This window comes from Mchenga conophoros, linkage group LG4 (genome assembly GCF_057382185.1).
Source record: "Mchenga conophoros isolate Kocher_MC1m ecotype Shallow Benthic linkage group LG4, M_conophoros_male_GT1.1, whole genome shotgun sequence".
In the NCBI taxonomy this organism is placed as follows: Eukaryota; Metazoa; Chordata; class Actinopteri; order Cichliformes; family Cichlidae; genus Mchenga; species Mchenga conophoros.
The window spans coordinates 39,206,971-39,229,483 of record NC_140529.1 but is presented as its reverse complement, the minus strand read 5'-3'; the positions used below and the strand labels follow the sequence as shown (position 1 = coordinate 39,229,483).

At 42.5% G+C, this 22,513-nt stretch overlaps 1 protein-coding gene across 3 annotated transcripts; it reads left to right on the top strand.

Moving 5' to 3' along the window:
• Positions 1 to 1,257: 1,257 nt before the first annotated feature.
• Positions 1,258 to 15,082, top strand: LOC146576833 (NLR family CARD domain-containing protein 3-like). 3 transcript variants are annotated; one of them, XM_085272720.1, is made up of 7 exons: positions 1,258 to 1,304; positions 4,350 to 4,530; positions 5,267 to 7,115; positions 8,983 to 9,156; positions 9,266 to 9,439; positions 12,045 to 12,091; positions 13,930 to 15,082. In XM_085272720.1, exons 2-7 carry the CDS (start codon positions 4,404 to 4,406, stop codon positions 14,502 to 14,504), a joined length of 2,946 nt encoding a protein of 981 aa, XP_085128846.1. In that variant the 5' UTR covers positions 1,258 to 1,304; positions 4,350 to 4,403; the 3' UTR covers positions 14,505 to 15,082. The 3 variants fall into 3 exon arrangements, with proteins under 3 accessions (XP_085128846.1, XP_085128849.1, XP_085128848.1); XM_085272722.1 differs by having other exon boundaries at positions 1,263 to 1,304; positions 4,396 to 4,530; XM_085272723.1 differs by lacking the exon at positions 13,930 to 15,082 and having other exon boundaries at positions 12,045 to 12,374.
• The last annotated feature ends 7,431 nt before the right edge of the window (positions 15,083 to 22,513 follow it).

Genomic DNA, 22,513 nt, shown 5'->3' with positions numbered 1-22,513 from the left:
ATGAGCTAAATAACCAGGGCTGCACATAAGTGGTCCGCAGGTGCGCATTCGCTGTCAAAATAAAAAACACGCACAAGGGTTAGGGTTAAATTTAAAAACTGTACTTTTGAGTTAAAATATATATTTATAATTTTAATAAATGACAAATTAAAAAGGCATGAACATTTTTTTGTATCGAAAAAATATCGAACCGTGACACCAAAGTACCGAACCGAACCGTGAATTTTGTGTATCGTTGCACCCCTAATGTATATATATATATATGATTAATAAGGGTATGGTTTAACCAAGCACAGGTGGATCTTGAAAAAGTTACAAAAAAGTCTGATCTAAACACTTTGCATGAAGGCTAAAGACACACAACCTTTAACAAATGTCAGAATAAGAAACATTAAAGATGATTAATGAAGGCCGATGACCTTTTTATTTTATTCTTTTTGACACGACACGGTTTGCTTTCAGCTGTTCGGCTCTGCTGATATATCGTGGCAGCACAGTTTCACACCGATCAAAGATCAAACAGTGAGCTTCTGTATAGAAATAAAGGTTAAAACTCAGAAGTGGTTCTGTCTGATTTCAGGCCTTTCAATCTTGAGAGCCTAAAGAATGATTAGCAGGTATGGAAACCTTGAGCACCCTCCTCAGGTGGACTCTCCATGGATTGATCTTTGTTCTCTGCAGATGTGAAGATGTCAGCAGCACAACCTCCATAGCCTGAGCTGCGCTTCCCATTGGCTGCGTGTTAACTGTTGTCAGAGGTAGATGTGCATTAATATTATGATATATGTTTGAATTAATTTGCAGTGAAAAACACAAAATGGCAAAATCCCATGCAGCACTTTGGTGCAAAGTGGTAAACAGACTGGTTCTTCTATAACGCTTTTCTACTCTCAACACTCAAAGCACTTTACACAACTTGTACATTCACCCATTCACACACGCACTTCCATCAATGCTGTTTCTAGATGGTTCCAATCCAACATTCACACACGTTCACACGCCGATGGATGCGTCACAGAGCAACATGGGGTTCATATCTTGGATATGTGGCATGCAGACTGGAGCAGACTGGGATCGAATCGCCAACCCTTCGGTTAGTAGGTACCTGCTGTCTGTGCAGTCAAAGATTTATTAATGTTCATTTTTATTATCTATAATAAAAATTCCCACGATGACACAGGCTGCAGTTTAAGCTGCAGTAAGAGGATGTGGTTACACCAAACCACTTCATCTGTTAACTTCCTGAAACTAAGTACCCCTCACAGAGCAGCGAGCATCAGTCCAGACTTCCAGCGAATAAACAGGTAAAGTCTTTTTCACATTTCTTTTAACAATAAAACTGGAGCTACAGATGTTTCTAAACCTGAATCCAACTGAAGTGACCTTGGATTCAACATGGGTGTGAAATCTGCAGTCAGTAGGGAAACTGTTGCTGCTTCCTGGAAGTTGCGTGTTTCTTTCTTTCTTTTTTATGAAGCCGTTCAGTGTAATGAAAGTGTCAGCTGATAAAAGAATGTCTTTCTTTCTTTCTCTCACAAAATCTTCAATCACACAGTAAACTGCTGCAGTGCAGGCTCGCTGTGAAAACCACAGTGTACAGGAAACCACTCATGCAAGCTGTTGTGCGACGCGGAGTTATTTCATGTGAATGAGCAACAATTTGGGACTTCAAAGGGATCCCTGGGGTGCGCCACAGGTGTAGATGTATTATTACACTGGAGTAACATTGGAGCGAACGTTGACAAAAAATGTAACAGTTTTTATCAAATGGACAGAGACGTTCCGACTATTTTCAGGAAGTATGACTGCATGCGTTTTAAAAATAGCTTTGTGTCTGCAGTAGACCTAAAAAGGCTGAACAGGTCTGGTCAGATTCAACAGTCAAGTATTTATCAAAGCGGTTACTGATTAATGGTCTGTCAACATAAAATATATTACTGTCATCTGCAAACATAAATCATTTTTAAACATTACGACGTCTTTACATTAGAGAAACATTAATGCACATCAGGCACACTGTGTAACACGTGCACGGAGGTAAGAACACAATAAACCAGCAGCACAACAACTAATATCAATTACAACATCATATATGATGAGTATACCTGCCTGGTCGTTTCCACGTGTATCAGTGCCTGTCAGGTTTTTTGCTGCAGTGCTGTGGACACAGAGTGACTAACACTCACTGTCTAACACAGAGCTGCGTGTCATTATCTGCAGGCCAAGAGATGTTTTTGTTCTTATGTAGGTATAAAGTTGCTCTCAGTAGAATGCAACACCGGGAAGACCTCAGCACTGACATGTGAGATCCAAATAATCATACCTCCTCTTAAACACTTTTCTTTGACTTTGGTAGAAAATGTCATGAGATGAAGGAAGGGTGTGCCAGAGAGTCTGACTGTTCTGATGTTAGACTGTGTGACAGGATTGAAATTCAACAACATGGACTACAAATTCACATGTTATGTCGCCTCAGTGCAGTCTTACATTGGTGATTCGTGCATATTATATAAAGGAGTGGTGTTAAAAATCTACACAATTCAGTTTTAAATCACAACAACAGTCACCTCTGCTCACGTTTTATTGTAAAATCCTACAATAACCCCAACCAAACGCAGAGGGATGTGTAAACGCACAGTGAATGTTATTACCACTCAGTTACATGTGGCAGTTTCTGTGTAATAAGCAGGAAACAGCGCAGCAGTGCTCAGCACCAGTGCTGAGCCTCAACTCTCGCGGCCCCGTACCAAACGACTCACGGACCGGTACGAGTCCGAGGCCCGGGGCTTGGGGACCGCTGCCTTAGTTCCCTTACATTTGCAGTGTGTTCCCAGTCTCATCTCTGTGGGACGTCCTCAGCTTCTGGGCTCAGTCCTGTGTCCTGCGTTCATGTTTTGTTATCCTCTCTATCTCCCCAGCCACGCCACCATGTCTGTCTGGTTTGCCTGTCTTCTCTTGTGTATGTATTTAATACTTATTATACTTATAACAGGTGCACTTATTGTAGTTATTGTAATGACATCTTTGCCCTGTGTCTGTCACTTCTCGTAATCATCCCTGTGTCCTGTTTCATGTGTCTTAGTCTGGGTTTCGGTGTGTGCTCTATGTTGTCTCCTTGTGAATGAGCTGCCTGTGGCTGGATGCTGGCTGTGGTTCAAATCAACATTTCAATTAATTCCAACAACTGACTGATGCAGACTGAATTGTAAAGAAGCTTAGACTCCCTTTGATTTAAGATCATTTGGGTTTGGAGACCTTACAGGTTACTGTCATTTCTTACAGCGATGTTCACATTCAGTGACTCAACAACAGGTCACAGCATGAAACACAGTGTTTGTGTCCTGGTCCTGGGTTGCTTACCCAGTGCTTCTGTGTTGTTCTTTATCAGTTTTAGTCTCCTGGTTTCTGTTTTGTGCTCCTCCTTTCCTCTGTGTTTCCTGTGTTCAGTGTTTTGCTTTCCCACCATCTCATTAACCGGCTCTGATTAGTCCCAGCTGTGTTTCCAGCTGTTCCCTCTGTGCTGGATGTTCCCTCCATGCTGTCGGTCTGTTTGTTTTCTCGTCAGTTCCTAGTTTTCTAGTTTCTTTGTTTTCTAGTTTCTGTTCTCTTGAGTTCCTGGTTTCCCAGCTCTCGGTCATTATGTTTTGTTTCTTATATCCTGCATTCAAGTGTTCGCAGCAAATAAAGCTGCAGCTTTAAGAGACCTTTGCGTGCTCGAGTCCTGCATTTGGGTCCTACGTCCTGCCTGCCGCACAGCGTAACATTGTTATTGAACATTTATATGATTAACATCACTTTGTCTGTTATGTTAAAAAAAAAAATTTTGTACAAATGATGAAATATCAAATTGTGTCACAACATTGGGGCAGCAGTGTATCCTTACTAAAGGAGGTAATGAAGGAAGAACCTTTCCTGTTATTATCATGACTCCCACGCAGCTGCCTCAGGTTATTTCTCAGGTGCAATAGTCTATTTCATCATATCCTCGATATAAACCAGAAACACGGGCAGGTAATGAAAGTTCAGATTTTGCGACTGCTTCAACGAACTTATTAAACTGATGTTCAACTGGCAACAAATGAATGCAAACGATTTGATGCAATGTGGCATTGATCTGTCTGGATTACTAAGCGTCTGAAGAAGACGTCGACAGAGGTGAAACTTTTCATTTCTTCTGTGAAACTGACACTAAAACCACATGTGAGACACACGAGTGGTTTGGAAGGATTGTTCATTATTACACTGAACAGTCTAGTTTAAAAACCGTAAAGCCGTAAAGTAAAAGCCGTCTGAAGTGGGCTGTGTCTAACGCATGGGTTTATTTTATTCTCATTGATCCAAATGTACAGATGTGTTACATGTGAAGACAAACAGACATCTCCTGATTCCTGACAGGACCAAGGATGGCAACACCAACAGAGTTGGTGGAAGCGCTGGAGGAGCTGGGAGACAGCGAGCTCAAAGATTTTAAGGAGATGGAAACAAAGGATCAGGTGGAAAGTTTATCCAGCACTGACTTAGGACCTGAAGGTGAGTCATGGAAGCAGGTCAGTCAGCTGACACGGCTTCTGAAGCAGTTGAGGCAAACTGAACTCCACATTAAAATATCTCATACACTCACACACACCTACATACTTAGTCTAGAGCTATTGCAGCATAACTAAGAGAGGATTCAGGGTCACCTGATCCAGCCCCAACTATGTGCTGTGGAACCAGAAGAGGAGCTTCAGGTTTGGAAAGCTGAAGACTCTGGAACCAGAGAGACTGCAGTCTGAGGGAGAAGTGCCCTGTTGGTACAGTATAGTACTGTGAGATCTTTACAATATGAAACAACCCTCTGAACCATCAGGGGGGAGACAGCATACAGACAGCAAGCTGTGCCCTGCAGCTCTCACAGAGTCCAACCCGTCTTCAGGAGACTCGTTCTAGAGTATCTTTCAGCTCAGACTCCCATCTCACCACAGAGATGATGCTGTTACAGGGAAATATCTGAATCAGAACTCTTTAATGAGCCCAAGAGGAAATCATGGGGTCTCCGTTGCTCTGAGACAGTAAGAAGAGTAGCTATCTGAGCTAAATAAACAATACTATTTATTACAAAGTTACAAAATATAACTAAATAACGCAAACAAAGAAGTAAAAAGCTACGCTTAACAAAGTTTAAAGGATGACTGTAAACTGTAGGAGGCTGCATGCGCACAAACAGGTTGTTGTGTTGGTATTTCCCACAGCAGACTTTTCATGGGTGTGTCTTTGCTCCCCACAGATGTGAGATGCATGCCAGCAGCTCCGCCTCCACAACCTGAAACATCGTACCAAGTCGCGCTGCAGTCTGAGCTCCAGAACATCTTCAGGTGTGCTCAGGAGGCCCTCGAGAAGCAGAATGAGGAACGTTTGTATGACGTGACCCCAGAGCTGTTTATTACAGAGAGACGGACCACAGACTCACAACAAGAGGTCAGACTGGCTGACCTCGAGTCAGAGAGGGCGGTTAAACCCAGTGACCTCTTCCAACTGTTTTCTAGTGAGGGCACGGCTGTGAGGACAGTGCTGACCAGCGGGATAGCAGGAATTGGCAAATCATCCCTTGTTAAGAAGTTTTTGTTGGACTGGGCTGAAAAGAGAACCAATCAAGACTTACATCTGATCTTCCCCTTTGACTGTCAGCAGATGGGTTTATGGCAAGGAGAAACATTTAGCCTGGCAGAGCTCATCCATACATGTATCCCATATTTTTCAGCCAGTGGTATCAAAGAAGAGACTTTAAATGACATTTTCACAAGTTCACAGAACTCCAGAGACACAAGTGAGTTCAGACTTCTGTTTGTGTTTGATGGACTGGATCAAAGCCGCCTTCAGCTCGACTTCACAGGAAAAACAGAGAAGTCTACTGACGTGACAAAGTCAGCCGGAGTAGAAGTGCTTCTGACCAACCTCATCAGGGGCAAACTGCTTCCCTCTGCTCGCCTCTGGATAACCACACGACCTGCAGCAGCCAATCGAATTCCCCCTCAGTACGTTCACAGAGTGACGGAGGTCAGAGGGTTCACTGACCCTCAGAAGGAGGACTACTTCAGAAAGAGATTCCAAGATGCGGAGCAGGCCAACAGGATGGTGGCCCACATCAACACATCCCAAGGACTACACATCATGTGCCACATCCCAGTCTTCTGCTGGATCACAGCTGCAGTTCTGGAGGATGTGCTGAAAACCAGCGAGGGACGAGAGCTGCCCAACACCCTGACTGAGATGTACATCCACTTCCTGATGGTTGAGATTAACCACACAAAGCAGAAGCATGTCCCAGAAAAGTGCATTCGGTACATTATGTCATTGGCTGAACTGGCTTTTCACCAGCTGCTGAGAGGAAACGCCATCTTTACTGAGGAGGAGCTGCGCTGCAGTGGCATTCATGTCAGAGCAGCGTCAAAGTACGCAGGACTGTTCACAAAGATCTTCAAGCAGGTTTGTGGACAAAGGAAGGAACAGGCCCAGAAGAATATCTTCAGCTTTACTCACCAAAGCATTCATCAGTTTCTAGCTGCAGTTTACGTGACCATATCACTGTTCAGCCACAACAGAAATGTGATGCCTGTCCCCCGACTCACCGTGCAAAGTCTGTTCACGTGTTTCAGTAAATCAAACTCTTCTACGGCTCTGAATATCCAAAAAAATGCAGTCAAGACAGCGTTAAAGAGCCCAAACGGTCACCTGGATTTGTTTGCTCGCTTTCTCCTCGGTCTGTCACTGCAGACCAATCAGACTCTCCTACAAGACCTGCTGACACAAACTAGAAGTAGCTCACATAACAATCAAAAAGCAATCCTGTATGTGAAGAAGAGGATCAGGAAGAATCCTGGTCCAGAACAATGCATCCTCCTGTTCCACTGCCTGAATGAACTGAACGATCGTTCTCTGGTGGAGGAGATCCAACGATACCTGAGCTCAGGAAGTCTCTGCAAAGATAAACTGTCTCCCACTCAGTGGTCGACACTTCTCTTCATCTTACTGTCCTCAGAAAAAGATCTGGATGTGTTTGACCTGCAGAAATACTGTGCTTCGGAGGAGGCTCTTCTGAGGCTGCTGCCAGTGATCAGAACCTCTAGAAAACTTCTGTAAGTTCATGGATAAGTGAGTCACCCACGAAACCAAATATAATGTTACTTCTCCCAAACAAATCAGCTTACAGGCCTTACAGAGTTGACATTATAAGTCACAGCAAGCAAGATGATGTTATTTACTAGTCCAATAACAAAAAGGCCTACAGATATGTTTCTGCCTCTCTATCATCATGCTTTTGGTATCTTTGCGCTGCTGTAAATACAGAATATGTCAGTTTTATAGCTTGCTGAAAACCTACAGTGGGTGTTCGCTCACATAAAGTAAGATGATGAACACATGCTGTGGAAGAGAGCCAGAGATTAATAACAAGTACGATTCAGTGCAGAGAGTAAATGGCCTGTATTTGTATAGCGCTTTACACATCCAGTCATCCACCCTCACGTGATGGCACAGCCACCCTGGGGCGCACTGACAAAGGCGAGGCTGACGGACACTCTGACCACCACCAGTAGGCAACGGATGAAGTGTCTTGCCCAAGGACACAACGACGAGACTGTCCAAGCCGGGGCTCGAACCGGCAACCTTCCAATTACAAGGCGAACTCCCAACTCTGAGCCACGATCCCCAGAGGTCTATTAACACATAGTGAGTCAAGAAGAAACACTCACTGAATCATGGGAATCTTTAACATTTTAAAGATTTTGAATTCAGTTCTGGATTTAACAGGAAGCCAAAACAGGAGAAATCTGCTCTCTCTTTCTAGTCCCTGTCAGGACTCTTGCTGCAGCATTTTGGATCAGCTGAAGGCTTTTCAGGGAGTTTTTAGGACTTCCTGATAATAATGAATTACAGTCGTCCAGCCTGGAAGTAATAAATGCATGAACTAGTTTTTCAGCGTCACTCTGAGACAGGATATTTCTAACTTTAGAGATGTTGCACAAATGGAAGAAAGCAGTCTTACATATTTGTTTAATATGTGCGTTGAAGGACATGTCCTGGTCAAACATGACTCCAAGGTTCCTCACAGCGTTACTGGAGGCCAAGGTAATGCCATCCAGAGTAAGAATCTGGTTAGATACCATATTTCTAAGATTTTCAGGGCCGAGTACAATAACCTCAGTTTGATCTGAATTAAGAAGCAGAAAGTTAGCAGCCATCCAGGTCTCTAAATGTATGCTATGTCTTCTAATGATGCTGCCTAAGGGAAGCATGTATAATGTAAACAGAATTGGTCCTAGCACTGAACCCTGTGGAACTCCATAATTAACCTCAGTGTGTGAAGAGGACTCTCCATTTACATGCACAAACTGGAGTCTATTAGATAGCTATGATACAAACCACTGCAGTGCAGTACCTGTAATACCTACAGCATGTTCTAATCGCTCTAATAGGATATTATGGTCGACAGTATCGAACGCTGCACTGAGGTCTAGCAGGACAAGCACAGAGATGAGTCCACTGTCAGAGGCCATAAGAAGATCATTTGTAACCTTCACTAAAGCTGTTTCTGTGCTGTGATGAGCTCTGAAACCTGACTGAAACTCTTCAAATAAACCTCTGCAGATGATCTGTTCGCTGTTTGACAACTACTCTTTCAAGGATGTTTGATATAAAGGAAGGTTGGAGATATGTGGGTCAGACCTACATGTTTGATTTGGCACAGATTTTATATTGAAGGTTCTTCCAGATTGAACGTTCCCATTTGGGAACAGAGTAACACTATGAGTGTGCGAGCTTGTGACCCAGTGAGGCTGGATTTGTGTATTGAACCATCAACAGTGCAGATATCCATTTCTTAAAAATGCATATGCAGCTACTCCTAGTCGGACTATTTTAAAATGAAGCAGTGTGACTTGTGGTCACAAAAGCAGAAATTCTTTGCATGTTTTAAGTGTTTAAGTTTTGTCTGTTTGTCATCAGGCTGAGTGGCTGCAAGCTGTCATGGAGAAGCTGTGAAGCTTTGTCTTCAGCTCTCAGCTGCCAGTCCTCTAGTTTGAGAGAGCTGGATATGAGTAACAACGATCTTCAGGATTCAGGAGTGACATTACTGTCCACTGGACTGCGGAGTCCACACTGTGTACTTGAGATTCTCAAGTTAGTCATTATCATTAAAAAACAAAACATAGTATTCTTTGCAGATTTTTGATAATACATTTGTTTTAATTCTTCAGCTTAAAAATGAAATGTTATTCATGATTTTCAGGCTGTCAGGCTGCATGGTCACAGAGGAAGGCTGTGCTTCTCTGGCCTCGGCTCTGAGCACCAACCCTTCACATATGAGAGAGCTGGACCTGAGCTACAATCATCCAGGTGACACGGCAGCAGATGTGCTGTCTGCTCGACTGAATGATCCAAACTGGAGACTGGACACTCTCAGGTATGCTCGGAAAGAACGAGAAGCAGACGTGTCCTGATGTAATCTTTACATACGTTGGATGCCAAAGGTCCCTAGTATAACAAATGTCAGTGACAAAGCTGCTATTAATGAATTCATGTTACTGTGTTAGATTTAATATTGCAATATGCAAGTCCTGGCCAAGTCCGAACAGCAATCTGCGCATTTACAATTGTGGTACCATAACAGTAACGGGACTGCAGTCTTTTCTTCTTCTGCACATCATGCAGGTCAGCTGTTTGACACAGAGTTTGCACTAATGCAGCTCTCCTCTGAATAATCTCTGAGCTCCACCTGAGTCTCAGTCCTCAGGACCCTCTGCACATGCCCGGAGAGTTCTGCCAGAAGAACTTGCTTAAAAGCGTGCTGACTCTCCTTCGGCTTCCTCTCATTTATCTAAATTGCTGCACTGTTTTTGAGAGAAACACATGTGTACAACCTGAGTTATTCTTTTGATTAATGGGCCCAACACTCTCCCTGTTCTGGTTTGTGGATTTATGAGCCATTAAATTGCGGAGAAATTCAGGAGAAAGTTAGTAGATCACCTGTGGCATCACAATAATTTGCCCTGCTTAATAAATCTGCCGCAGCCAATAAAATTAAATGCGTCTTGTTTTCTTATAATTAGCTGCTGTCATCCCGTAGAACGATTCCTGTGACTGCAGTGAAATTTGCTCTATTCCACGTTTATCCCAGCCAACCCGAAGTAAACATGAATCCGTGATAATCTTAAAGGCTGCAATACTGCAAAAGACATTAACAATGCAAACTGACCCCACAGAAGCGTAAACGTTTATCAGTTAATATAATCTGGAGAACTTTGTTCTTCATGCAGCAACAGCTCAAAGAAAAGTAATTTTTATTCCAGCAGTGTGATGTTCAGCTGTGAGTTTAACAAAATTCAAAATTTTTCATCAAGTTATGGCATGGACATCCAACTACAGTTAATATACATACGAGCTGCGCCACTCTTTTAAATTGTTTCTTTCATGAATGGTCAGATGGCCCATTGCAAAGGATGGACCAGCGTATCCTCTGCTAAAGGAAGCAAGTAAGGTAGCATTGAAACTCCTTTCCTTAGTGCTTGGAGAACTGGAAACACTGATTTTTACTTTCATCTAGTAAAAGTAAAAATGTACTCAGACTGAGAAATGAAGAGTAGTGTCTTTAGAGGACATTTCTGTTTTCTTGTGCAAAGCTCACTGAACCCTGTGTAGTGTTAACATAAAGATAAAGTAATATTAGTTGAGGGGAATACAAACTTTAGTCTGACTTTAGTTTAAAGAAGGAAAAACAATCTTTATTTTATATATTGACAGGAAAATGCGCACAGTCAGGGGTCAAAGTGGATTCAGCAGGAACCTAAAATCAGCTGCAAGGTTCAGCGAAAATAGAGCTGGAGTAGATTTTCTTACTGTACAGGCTGTGATCACATGACCTGCTTCTGACCTCCAGTTTGTTTAGCAGCAGGTTTATGAACAAACAAGTAAAGAACAGATAGCTGAAAATTGTACTTGGGTACAATAAATTACTTGTACTTCGTGCCTGTCTCGTTTGGCAGCAATCAGAATTATTATTGCCCAGCGGATTTATGTTTCCAAGTGGATCATTGCAGCTTCGCCATACTGGTCTACGTGATTGATCTTTATTATTATTGGTTAATTATATTATTATTTTTTTAGTTCGTTGTTTAGTTATTTAGTTATTACAATCGGAACAGACATGATGGGGGATAATAGGAAAAGGAAAGATGCAAGGCAAGTTCGAGAAAAGGCGAGAGGAAGAGGGGCAGAGAGAAAAGACTAAAAATCAGCTGGAAGAAAAAAAGAAAACAAGCAAGAAGAGAACAACACAACAGGGAGACCACAGCAACATCTAGATAAGTATAAGTAACAATAACTAATAACTATTGAATGTTACTGACCAGCACACAAGACCAACCACGCATGGTATGCTTAGAGGCAGCAGCCAAGGAAGATAGTGTGTCTGAACACCTGTGTGCACACCTGTGTGCGTCATTGCGCTTGCATTCAAAAGGTTTCTCCATTTAACAGTCTGGTGGTGGGTGTGGAGAGTTTACTTCTCCCCTTTGAAACCCAGAGACAGTCTTTAGAGAGAAAGAAAGAGGAAAAAGGTTCCCAAGAACAGCAGCCTGCCCACATGTTACCCAGCATGCACTAAAAACCCGGTGATGAGATAATGTTACATTTGGCTTTTAATTAGATTTGTGCTGAACGTTTGATGGTGCTGTTTTATGTATATCTGTTTTTATATCACTGTGAAGCACTTTGTGGTTTCTATCCTGTGAAGAGTGATATATAAATAACTTGAAATTGAAACCAAGAGTTCTGATATGTTATCATCAAGTAGACAATGCAGTCAATGAATCTGACAAACATGGAACATTACACTGCATAATGATGCGTTTTGCATTTGATGGTAAATTTTCATTTTCAGTTACACGATTGCATGTTGTGATAGCATTATTTTGTGAGCTATTCTATGATTCCCAGCCTGAATCATTTCAAATGATTAAAGTGTGAAGCAGTTCATAACTGCATCCGTAAATGGCTGTTTTGTTATGCAGATTGGACCATGGTGGAGAGCAGAGGCTGAAACCGGGCTTAAAGAAGTGTAAGTGATTTTACTCAGCTTATTCTGACATGTCACAGAAAAAATATAAAAAACAATTGAATTCAATTTTATTTATCTACCAGGAAATGCCCAAGGTGCTTTATACTGTAATGTTAAAAAAAACCCTACAATAATACAAAGAAAACAGAGAAAACCCAACTATCACAGAGTGCCCTGTGAGCAGCACTTTGGCAACAGTGGGAAGGAAAAACTCCCTTTTAACAGGAAGAAACCTCCGGCAGAACCAGGCTCAGGGAGGGGCGGGGCCATCTGCTGTGATTGGTTGGTGTGAGAGAAGGAAGACAGGATAAAGACATGCTGTGGAAGAGAGACAGAGGTTAATAACAGATATGATTCAGTGCAGAGAGGTCTGTTAACACATAGTGGTCGTGTCCAGATTCATGGGCTCCATCCTCCTGAGGACCCGGCCTTCGCGGTCTACGTGGGCCGGGTCCTCAGGAGGTCGGGTAGGCCGGAAGTAAACAGCTGTGAAATGTGACGGTCTAGCCTTCAGATTAGCGTCACCGCTGTCTGGGTGGAGTTAATAAACTCGGCCGTCTGCTCCTTGCTAGCTAAAATATAACAGGACACTGGAGGAAACTCTCGACCATCTCACACGTCTGTTTAATCAGTTTTCTGTTTGATGTTCAGCTGTGTGGAAACCATAACTTTGATCTCAGCCAAACCGATTTACTCACAAACAAAAGAAACACTGAAAAAAGCCAAACAATAACATGTTTAAGTTATCTAAGTGACTCATATATCATGCTTAACCTGAGTAGCCAAAGACCGCGGTGATCTGAAAATGATGTGCCGGGGGTTTGCCATTCTCGGCGGCTCTAGTGACCATTGACCATCCCAGCTAGCTATCGAGCTGGTGGGTAACAGACGTCTCCGAAAACCTCGGAGCACTTTTGCAAATATGCGACATCTTGATAAACAGAACAGATATTTGATGTTTACACAGCTACTTTCTGCCTGAAAATATGTTAAACGTTTATTTTGTGACCCAGAAAGAATAATAAGAGTAATTTTAAAACTTAGTAGCGGCCGCCATTGTCGGAAACTTGAATCGGCTGGGCCACGCTATGGATTCTGGGATATGGTGGGCCACGAAGGACACACCCGACCCATCCTTCAAATTCGGGGAAAAGGAGGACGCATTTGTTGGCTGCATTCGGAAGAGTCCAACAATTTGGACAGCCTTCGTCACGTTGCTGTGACGCAATCGGCCCACAAATGCGGCCTCAGGAGGATGCAGCCCGTGAATCTGGACACCCCCAGTGAGTGAAGATGAAACACCCAGTGCATCATGGGAATCCCCCAGCAGCCTACACCTGTTACAGGAAAAGGATCCATTCATATGAATCTGCACTTGTGGGTGTGTTTGAGAACTCCCTAATAACACTGCAATGACGTTTTGATTCAACGGTACTTTGTTCCTGGCACACCAGTTTTTTTGATGCACATTTCTGAAGCCACCGTCTCCAGCAGCTCCATTAGGTTTTTATTTGTGCCATCTGCAAATAAAACTAATTTTGATATATCGATACCTAATGAGTAGTTTTGGACCCAGTACAGAACCTGGTGGAATACCTGATGTCCAAGCATAATGAGGAACATTCTCCTAACCTCACAAACCGTTTGCTGTCACTTGAATACTTGAATTTTTACCCGGTGCGGTACAACCTCCGTGGGATCCCGTGCCACTCAGGTTCATGAATTAACAGTTCATGATCAACTGTATGTTTTTTAAAGATCTTGGAATATTTGCCCGCACACTGTTAACAGAAACGAAACCAGTTAATGTGATTTGCTGTGTTCTTTGTCTCCATCAGATGCCTGCGAGCTGCAGATAGACCCAAACACAGTAAGCCGAGCCCTCAGATTGTCCCACAACAACATGACGGTGACAGCGTCAGACTTTCAGTTATATCCGAATCATCCAGACAGGTTCGACAGTTGGCCCCAGCTTCTGTGTGAAAATGAACTGAGCGGTCGCTGTTACTGGGAGGTGGAGTGGAGGGGACTAGTGGACATATGTGTGAGTTACAGAGGAATCAAAAGAAAAGGCAACAGCCCTCGAAGCAGGTTTGGAGGAAATGATCAGTCTTGGAGTCTGAGCTGCTTTCTTGACCGCTACGCTGTCTGCCACAACAACCAAGGCAAAGAGATGTACTTCCCTTCCTCATCCTCATCCTCATCTTCTTTCTCTAAGAGAATAGCAGTGTATGTAGACTATCCTGCCGGCATTGTGTCCTTCTACAGAGTCTCCTGTGACAGTCTGATCCACCTTCACACCTTCAACACCACCTTCACCGAGCCTTTGTATGCAGGCTTTGGCTGTGACTCCAGGCTGGGCTTTAACCTGATGTTTAACATCCAGTCCTCAGTGTCTCTGTGCAAGCTGTAGGAGGATGAGTGTAAATGATGAGTGTGAATCAGTCAAGTTCGTGCACTTTAAACACAACAAATAACACCTTATCATAGTAATGCATTTTTGTTTTTTTACTGATTAACAAGAGTTGGAAAAACTGCCAGTTCTTCTCAGAGTAATGCACAATATTGGGAATAGAGAGTATACAGCTGTGTTATAAGCCCTTTGCCCATCCTTGACCAAGGGCTTATAACACAGCTGTATAAAGCCAAGGAAACATCCTAAGAACACAGGAAACAGCAAAATCCATTAAAATCTGTGGAAACAAACTGAAGACTGAATGTGGGGAAAAGGGTTTGTTTGTATGGTAATAAAACGTAGAGGTCCATCACGCATAGAAATAATCATCCTGCAGTCCTCACAGCATTGATCACGTGTTGTTACCTCTCCTGCGAAGTACACACAAGCATGCAAGCAGGTGTCATGGACTTCATATTTTTGTGTATTGACTGTAAAAACTGTATTTCAGCTTCTGTTGTGTTTCATAATCTTCAGTAAGTATGGATCCATGACTACGCTCCGCCCAGGAAACTTTCAGACCAGGTCACAACCTATGCATGTATGGTTTTTTTTTTAAATGTAGTTATATATACACATATATATATATATATATATATATATATATATATATATATATATATATATATATATATATATATATATATATATGAAACCAAGAGTGAGAAGGGGTTGCCTCGCTAGCAGAACAAGAAAGCTTTGGGGTGAGATCTTGGCCTTGATTTCTTTGACCTTATCAACAAAAAATTCTTAATTCATTATGCCTCTGTGAGATTTAATATGAAGAGTATTTATTTAGAGCTAGACTTAAGTACAGGTACGTCCTCGACAAACACAAGGTCCAAGGTACGGCCTTTCAGATGTTTTGGTCCAGAAACACGTTCAACAAAGTAAAAGGAATCAGATACAGATCAAAGTTCAGCTGTTGAGTTTGATGCTTCCCTCATCAACATGTTAAAAATCCCCAAGAATCAGAACGTTCTCAAAATAATAATAGAAGATAAAAAATCTGTAAAATCCTTTAAGAAGACAGCAGCAGGGCCAGCAGGGGGAGAAACACAATAAAACATGTTCACAGAGCCAATCTTAATCGTTCGCACACTGCCAGATTCTCCCAGGTGTGCAGTCGGCCTTGGCAAGTGATGAAAGTAATATGTGGAGCGCAGACAAAAATGGTGTGCTAAGAAAACAATCATTCAAACCACCACTGCCCAGCATGCTTCTGATCATCCCACAGGTCTGGCTACATCGTTTTATCCTGATGCTACAGTGTAGCTAGTGGGCCCCACAACTCCCCGCCATGATTGAAATGAAGACTTGGGTTGGAGCAGGTGGGGTGGACTGTGTATCGATATTCACAACAACTGGTGCGAATATAGATAATATAGATATAGGTAATAGTAAGACCGCAGACAATTTTCCATCAGAGGAAACACACTGGATGGAGTCTATTCCTACTTGAGTCCCCCTCCCACAGCCGGGAACATCTGACCACCACTTATCCTCATCCCAGCCTATACTCCCCTGAGAAGAAGAATCAACCTAATCAGGTCAAATAGACCCAGTTTAAAAACTGGAGAGATAAAGGAATTACATCGATGTGTGGTATTGTAAAGGAAGATGAAATTATGAGTTTCCAAACTTCAAAGCAAACGTTTCATTTAGAAAACCGAGACCACGATAGATACTTGCAGTTAAGAAACTTCTATACTCGAAGCATTAAAAACCAAACAGCCACTACAGCGAGGCCACTTATCCAACTCTTTGTAAATGCTTATAAGAAAGGTGTAATCTCATAAATATACAATCGTCTTCATGATCTCAGCGATTATTCAACAAAGTATATAAAAGAACGATGGAAGAAAGAGGAATGGCAGAACATTTGTTCTTTTCATTGGAAAAGTACAAAATCACACATATGGAAGCTCTGCTGGAAAAGTTTTTCATCAGCCCAGCTATAAAGGCACATTATGATGATGGAAGTTGTGAATGTTGGAGGAACTGTGGCTACGAAACAGCACACCACTACCACATATTTTGTAAGAATATTAAGAACTACTGGAGAGGAGTCCACAAAGTGATGCAAAACATATTTGGTACATATTTTGATTTCAAACCCATATTTTTAGGATACAAACCCTCAGGCATGAAGTATAGATAAATACTTACTTGGTGTGCAGCTGGCTGCAAGTAAAAAGGCACTGACCAAAAGATGGCCAACACAGGATCCACCAACATTAAACAGCTGGATTGATGTAACGTTTGAGATTTATAAGAAAAGAAAAAAAACTTTTTTTGTGAACTTTGAGTGTGAGAAATTTGTAAAACACTGGGGAAACTGCTCTGTGAGTCCTGTAAGGCCTGATATCGCTGATATTCATCATCGAAGGAACGGTTGTTTCAGTTTTTGTTTGCTTTTTATAATAACATGTACTAATGCTCTGTCACCATCTGCTACTGAGTGTGTTGGCTTTTCAGCTGCCCTCTCTCTGCATGGATATAGTTACAAACTGTATCTGTCTCTACATGTGTTTGTTTTGTTGTTTGTTTTGTTTTTTCCTTCTCTTTCTCTTTTTTTTCATACCTGCGTGAAGGAAAAGCACTTGAAGTGATCCAGACTACTGTACATATGAGTCTTAGAACAAAGGAAGCCGTCAAATACTGTACGTTTTATTTTATGCATAACTTCAATAAACACTTAAATTTAAAAAACAAAAACTAATCAGATCAAACTCAAGAGCGTTGAAGCCTGCACAGAAAGATCAGTCACTCGTTTGCAGGACTGCTTCAGTGCCACAGAGTACAGAATACCTAAGAATCCAGGACCTGCAGTTATGTATGGACAACGTCACAGCTGATAAACACATCTATGTTTTATCCAAACAAGAAACCATGGATGATATGTGAAGTTCAGCCAGCAACTCTGCCTTCAGGGCAGAAGACGAAACACACATTCCTTGTGACTTTGATCCCATCAGTTTGCACAGATCCACTCACGGTGCCATTTCATTCAAGTAGTGTGACTGTTAGTTTGTCTTTATACACACAAGCTCAGCAGTTCTTCCAGTTTCATTATGTGTTTGGTATGATTACAATAACAGAGCTTATGTTATTTTATCATATTTTTATGTTTAAGTTGTTTGTTGCTGGTTTTTAGTTTGTTTTTGTCTGTTTGGGAGCTGACACAGTCTCTATGGAGATGGGTTTTTGGGGGGTAGCAGGAGGAGAGAAGCTGCAGAGAGGCGTGTAAGACTGCAGCTCTGCTTCCTGGTCCCAACTCTGGATACTCATATTTTGGGAGGTGGTGAAAATTTGAAAATGTTTGTTTTCAGTATAAATAAAGCTGGTTTAATCATTTTTGTATACACACTGCAAATGTGCTCATACGAGCTGGCACTCCTTTGAAGGTCGAAAGCTTCGTTCGGCGTGACGGTCCAGATTGATATATTGTAGGAGTGACACAGAGTGCAGGCGGTTGGTGGCAAACACGCTGACACACGGATAATGGTTAGAATGAGTCTTTGGGTTAGAGAGTCCGAGCAAGATATTCTGAACCAGAACGTAGAATCAGTACAAGAACAATGGAGAATAAAATGAGATTATCAAGGCTAGGCGGGAGGTGTTTTCCTCTTCTACCTCTTGCAGAGGAGCGAGCAGATACCGGACGAGGTCAGACGTGGACGGGGAGGGAGACAGCCGGACTGCCATATCCGTGCAGGAGCCAGAAAGCCATGATAATCTTTGTTTTTGTTTCACTATATAAAGTTATACGGCCCGTTTGAGGGTCATCCTTTTTGTGAACCAAATGCCTGATTTCACACAGACGTCCAGAGCTGTGGAAACTTGTAATTTCAACTGCCAACGCAAATTAAATCTTTTTAACAGACAGAACTTTCTCCTGTAATTCCTTCTGAAAATATTGAACACGACAGAGGTTTGATACATTTGTCCATATTTCTAGAAATGAGAGCTGCTCCATCCAAAGAGGGATGGATGCCGTCTCTCCTAACAAGACCAGATTTCCTCCAGAAGCTTTCCAAATTTTCTATGAAGCCCACATTGTTTCTGGGACACCACTCAGACAGCCAGCAATTTAAGGAGAACATGCGGCTAAACATGTCACTCCTGGTCTGATTGGGGAGGGGACCAGAGAAAACTACAGAGTCCCACATTGTTTTGGCAAAGTTGCACACCGATTCAATATTGATCACCTGTTGAGAGAAAAAGAAGAGAAAACAAGCAAAAAAAACAGAGCAACATACTAAACACAACACCATCACGTTAATCTAGCTAAGTGTAAACTGCAGTAAATACTAAATATTGAATGTTGTTGTGCAGCAAGCAGGACCGACAGCGCACAATGTGCTTTGAGGTAGCAGCCAAGAAAGGTGTAGTTTATGTCTATGAACAGTGAACACCTGTGTGGATCAGCGCGCTTGTATTCAAAAGGTTTCCCCATGTAATGGTCTGCTAGAGGATGCAGAGAGCCATAGCCCCGCCCCCAGGGCATGAAGCTGGCATGGAGGAGATCCAGACATGTAGAGGCCCCAGAGTGCGAGAGCCCAAGGAGGAGCACCAGGGGGGCATCCGTGCCACCCTCCTGGGAAGAGCTGAGGAGAGCCCCAGACAAGGGGTCACCCAGTAGCCACGGAGCAGAAGCCAGAGAGGGCTGCACTGGCGTGCCCGCCAGCTGTGCCAGAGTGAGCCGAGCCGCAGGCCCAGAGGCCGGAGGCCCGAGGGCCCCCTACGCCCCGGAATAGGCACCAGGACCCGCCAAGTAGCCATCGGGAGTGAGCTGGTACATACCTGAGCGCCCAGCCCTGGACACCAAGAACCACCAACGCACCGACCCCTGAGGGCATCAGTCACCAGCAGGGAGTGTGGAGAGATAGGCCTCCACACTTTGGAGGGCCTGGGAGTTCCCAGAGAGGTGGAGTCTAAGACCCGACCTGACATATAGACAGACACAAAAATGCATTCCCACCCTCATGCACACATATACAAATACTCAACACTCACCCAACATAAAGATAGACACAAATGTTCACACAATCACACTCCCCAAACACACTCTATACCCCGGGTCCAGGTACCCTCACCCCCAGAGGGGGAAACGGCACCTAGACCCAGGAGATGTTACCCTTTCCCCCGGGGTGGAGGCAAGCAGTCTGCCCCGACTCCGCAGCAGCAGAGAGGCCCGCATCCCAGATCCCAATCGGATGGCCAACACCTCCTCTGAGCCCCCCCGCCCCGATGGCCAGCAGAGAACGGGGGTGTGTGAAGACCCCATACCTCCCTACAGGCTACATTTATTAAAAGAACCATTAATGCTAAAAGAAGCATAGGCCATGTTGCTTGGTTAGAGATATTAGCTGCTATGTAAAAGTTTGTAATCAATTAAGCGCTACACAAACCCCACTGTGTGTAACAGGAAGTGGCACAATGAGATAAAGAAGTGAAACAGCAGTAATGACAGCGCACACAGAAGCCTTTAAAGAGTCCTCTTTCTGCTCATGACGAAAGTGAAACCGCTCGACTGCTGATAAATGAACCCTTGGTGTGCGGGCATGACGAAACAGAAGGACAGAAGAAAACGGAAATGGACATTTAAAAAAATATGGAAGCATTTCACAGAAAACCAAGTTAAATGAAAACTCTGCAACGCACAACAGCACTGCTGCTGTGCACGAGCATTTACAAGAGAAAGAAGTCCAGGTCAGGCACAGTCTCAAACTCACAGGTTCAGGTTCAGGGGAACTGACGCTGATGGCTCGACGATCCAGCGAAGGATGACACGGGTCCGCCGTCATAAATAGTGCTTTCAGTGCACGCTCTGAACACTTAGATGGCACACTTGTTCTTGGAGGCGACCTCAGCCTTGGATTAAATGAAGACATGGATACAGCATACAGTTCAGCAGGAACTCAGCGTAACTGGCAGTCCACAAATATAATCAAACAGTATATGAGCGACTTTGGTCTTTGCGATGCATGGCGCTCCCTTCACCCCACCAGTAAGGAATATACTTTTTTCTCACATGTCCATCACTCTTACTCTCGTCTGGATTATTTTCTGGTCAGCAGCTCACTGCTGAACGACATTTCAGACACTGAGATTCATCCTATAGCTGTCAGCGATCATGGTCCTGTATCTTTAACACTAATGCACAAGAATAATACTACGCCAAGAAAAAACTGGAGATTTAATATATCACTACTTAAAGATGAAGACTTTATTAAATATTTTAAAAAGGAATGGACTTCATATTTGGACTATAATGACACTCCCGAAACATCAGCTTCTGTTCTATGGGAAGCAGGGAAAGCTGTGATGAGAGGTAAAATAATTTCTTTCTCATCACATAAAAAGAAAAAAGAAAACAAAAATATTCAGGAATTAGAAAAAAACATCAAATCACTAGAAGAAGCCTACGCATCACACCAAGATCAGGAAACATTGAACAAAATACGCAAAACAAAACTAGAATTAAATGAGATAATTGATAAAAAACAAAATTCTTAGTACAAAGACTACGCCTACAAAATTATGAACATGGTAATAAATCCGGTCAATTTCTAGCAAACCAGCTAAAAATAAATAAAGAAAAAACAACTATATGTGCTGTTCAAGATTCATCTGGGAACACAATATATGAACCGATACAAATAAACAACATTTTCAGGGATTTCTATAAAACGTTGTATTCACCACAAATAAACCATCTAAAAAAGAAATTGATCAGTTTTTGGACAACATAACTCTTCCAAAATTATTGGACACTCAAGCAATGGCACTGGATTCACCACTGACACCAGGTGAACTCCAGGAAGCCCTGATAAGTATGCCCAATAATAAGGCTCCAGGTCCAGACGGCTTTCCTGCAGAATTCTACAAAGAATTCTGGTCGATTCTGGCACCAGTTTTCTACAGAACGTTGTTGGAAATTAAAGAATAAGAAAACAGAAGCTACCAAAGACTTCTGGACAAATGGTTTAAATAACCTGGAGTAAATTGCGCTTAAGTTTGCTCACACACTTAAACTAAGTTGAGAGGGATCACGAGTAGATCCTTATTTTATTGTCATTGCTGGCACACACTGAGCTGAGGGGAAATCCCCTTCACTGCACCATTTCTTTTGAAACTTTGGGAATTATAACACTCCAAAAGGATTGCATATCTTTGAACTGAAGTATTTCTGTCTCTGAAAGAACTTATTTCAACCTTAATTACTTTAGTAAGCCCCAGACTAATCTAATCTAATGCAGACTGTCTGAGAAAGGAGTGAACCGCCTAAAAAAAGAACACATATAGCTCATATCCCCAAAGATGACAAGTCTGTAATGCATCAACTGTATTTAATAACTGCATGACTAATCACCCACTGCAACAAAGGAAAGAAAGTCCTGCTGAATCTTGCCGCATGCCAGGAGAACTTCCCACCTGGGAATCATTCAGAGATCACGGAAATACAGCTCATCCTTGACTGAGCATATTCTTACACTTACGTCTCTCATTTCCATCAAATAGCAATGAGCGCAATGAGTAAAATCTTTTGTCTTTGATTTATGTGTCAACGAGCTGACCACAGAGTCAGCACTCGGGCTGTTCAATGAAACATTGAAATTGTTGAGATGACATCATACAAACTAGTAAGACTGGCTGGATCCAGGCAACTAACCGCTCTTACTAGTTTGTATGATGTCATCTCAACAAGAACAAATTAAGTTGCTGAATTTCATGCAGATGCTACATGATTTAATTACTTTTAGAGAGTCTCAGCTCACACGTGTGTTTGTTTCATATTTTCAGTTGTTTCCCTCCACGGCTAAACAAACTCTCATCCGGTTTCAGTAAAGTACTGATGAACACAACACTGGACATAAGGAGCTTCTTTCAAAGAAGAAACTCAGGTAGATGTTATTTTATATATTATGCTTTGTATGTTGTTCAGTATATTTCTCTGCAAA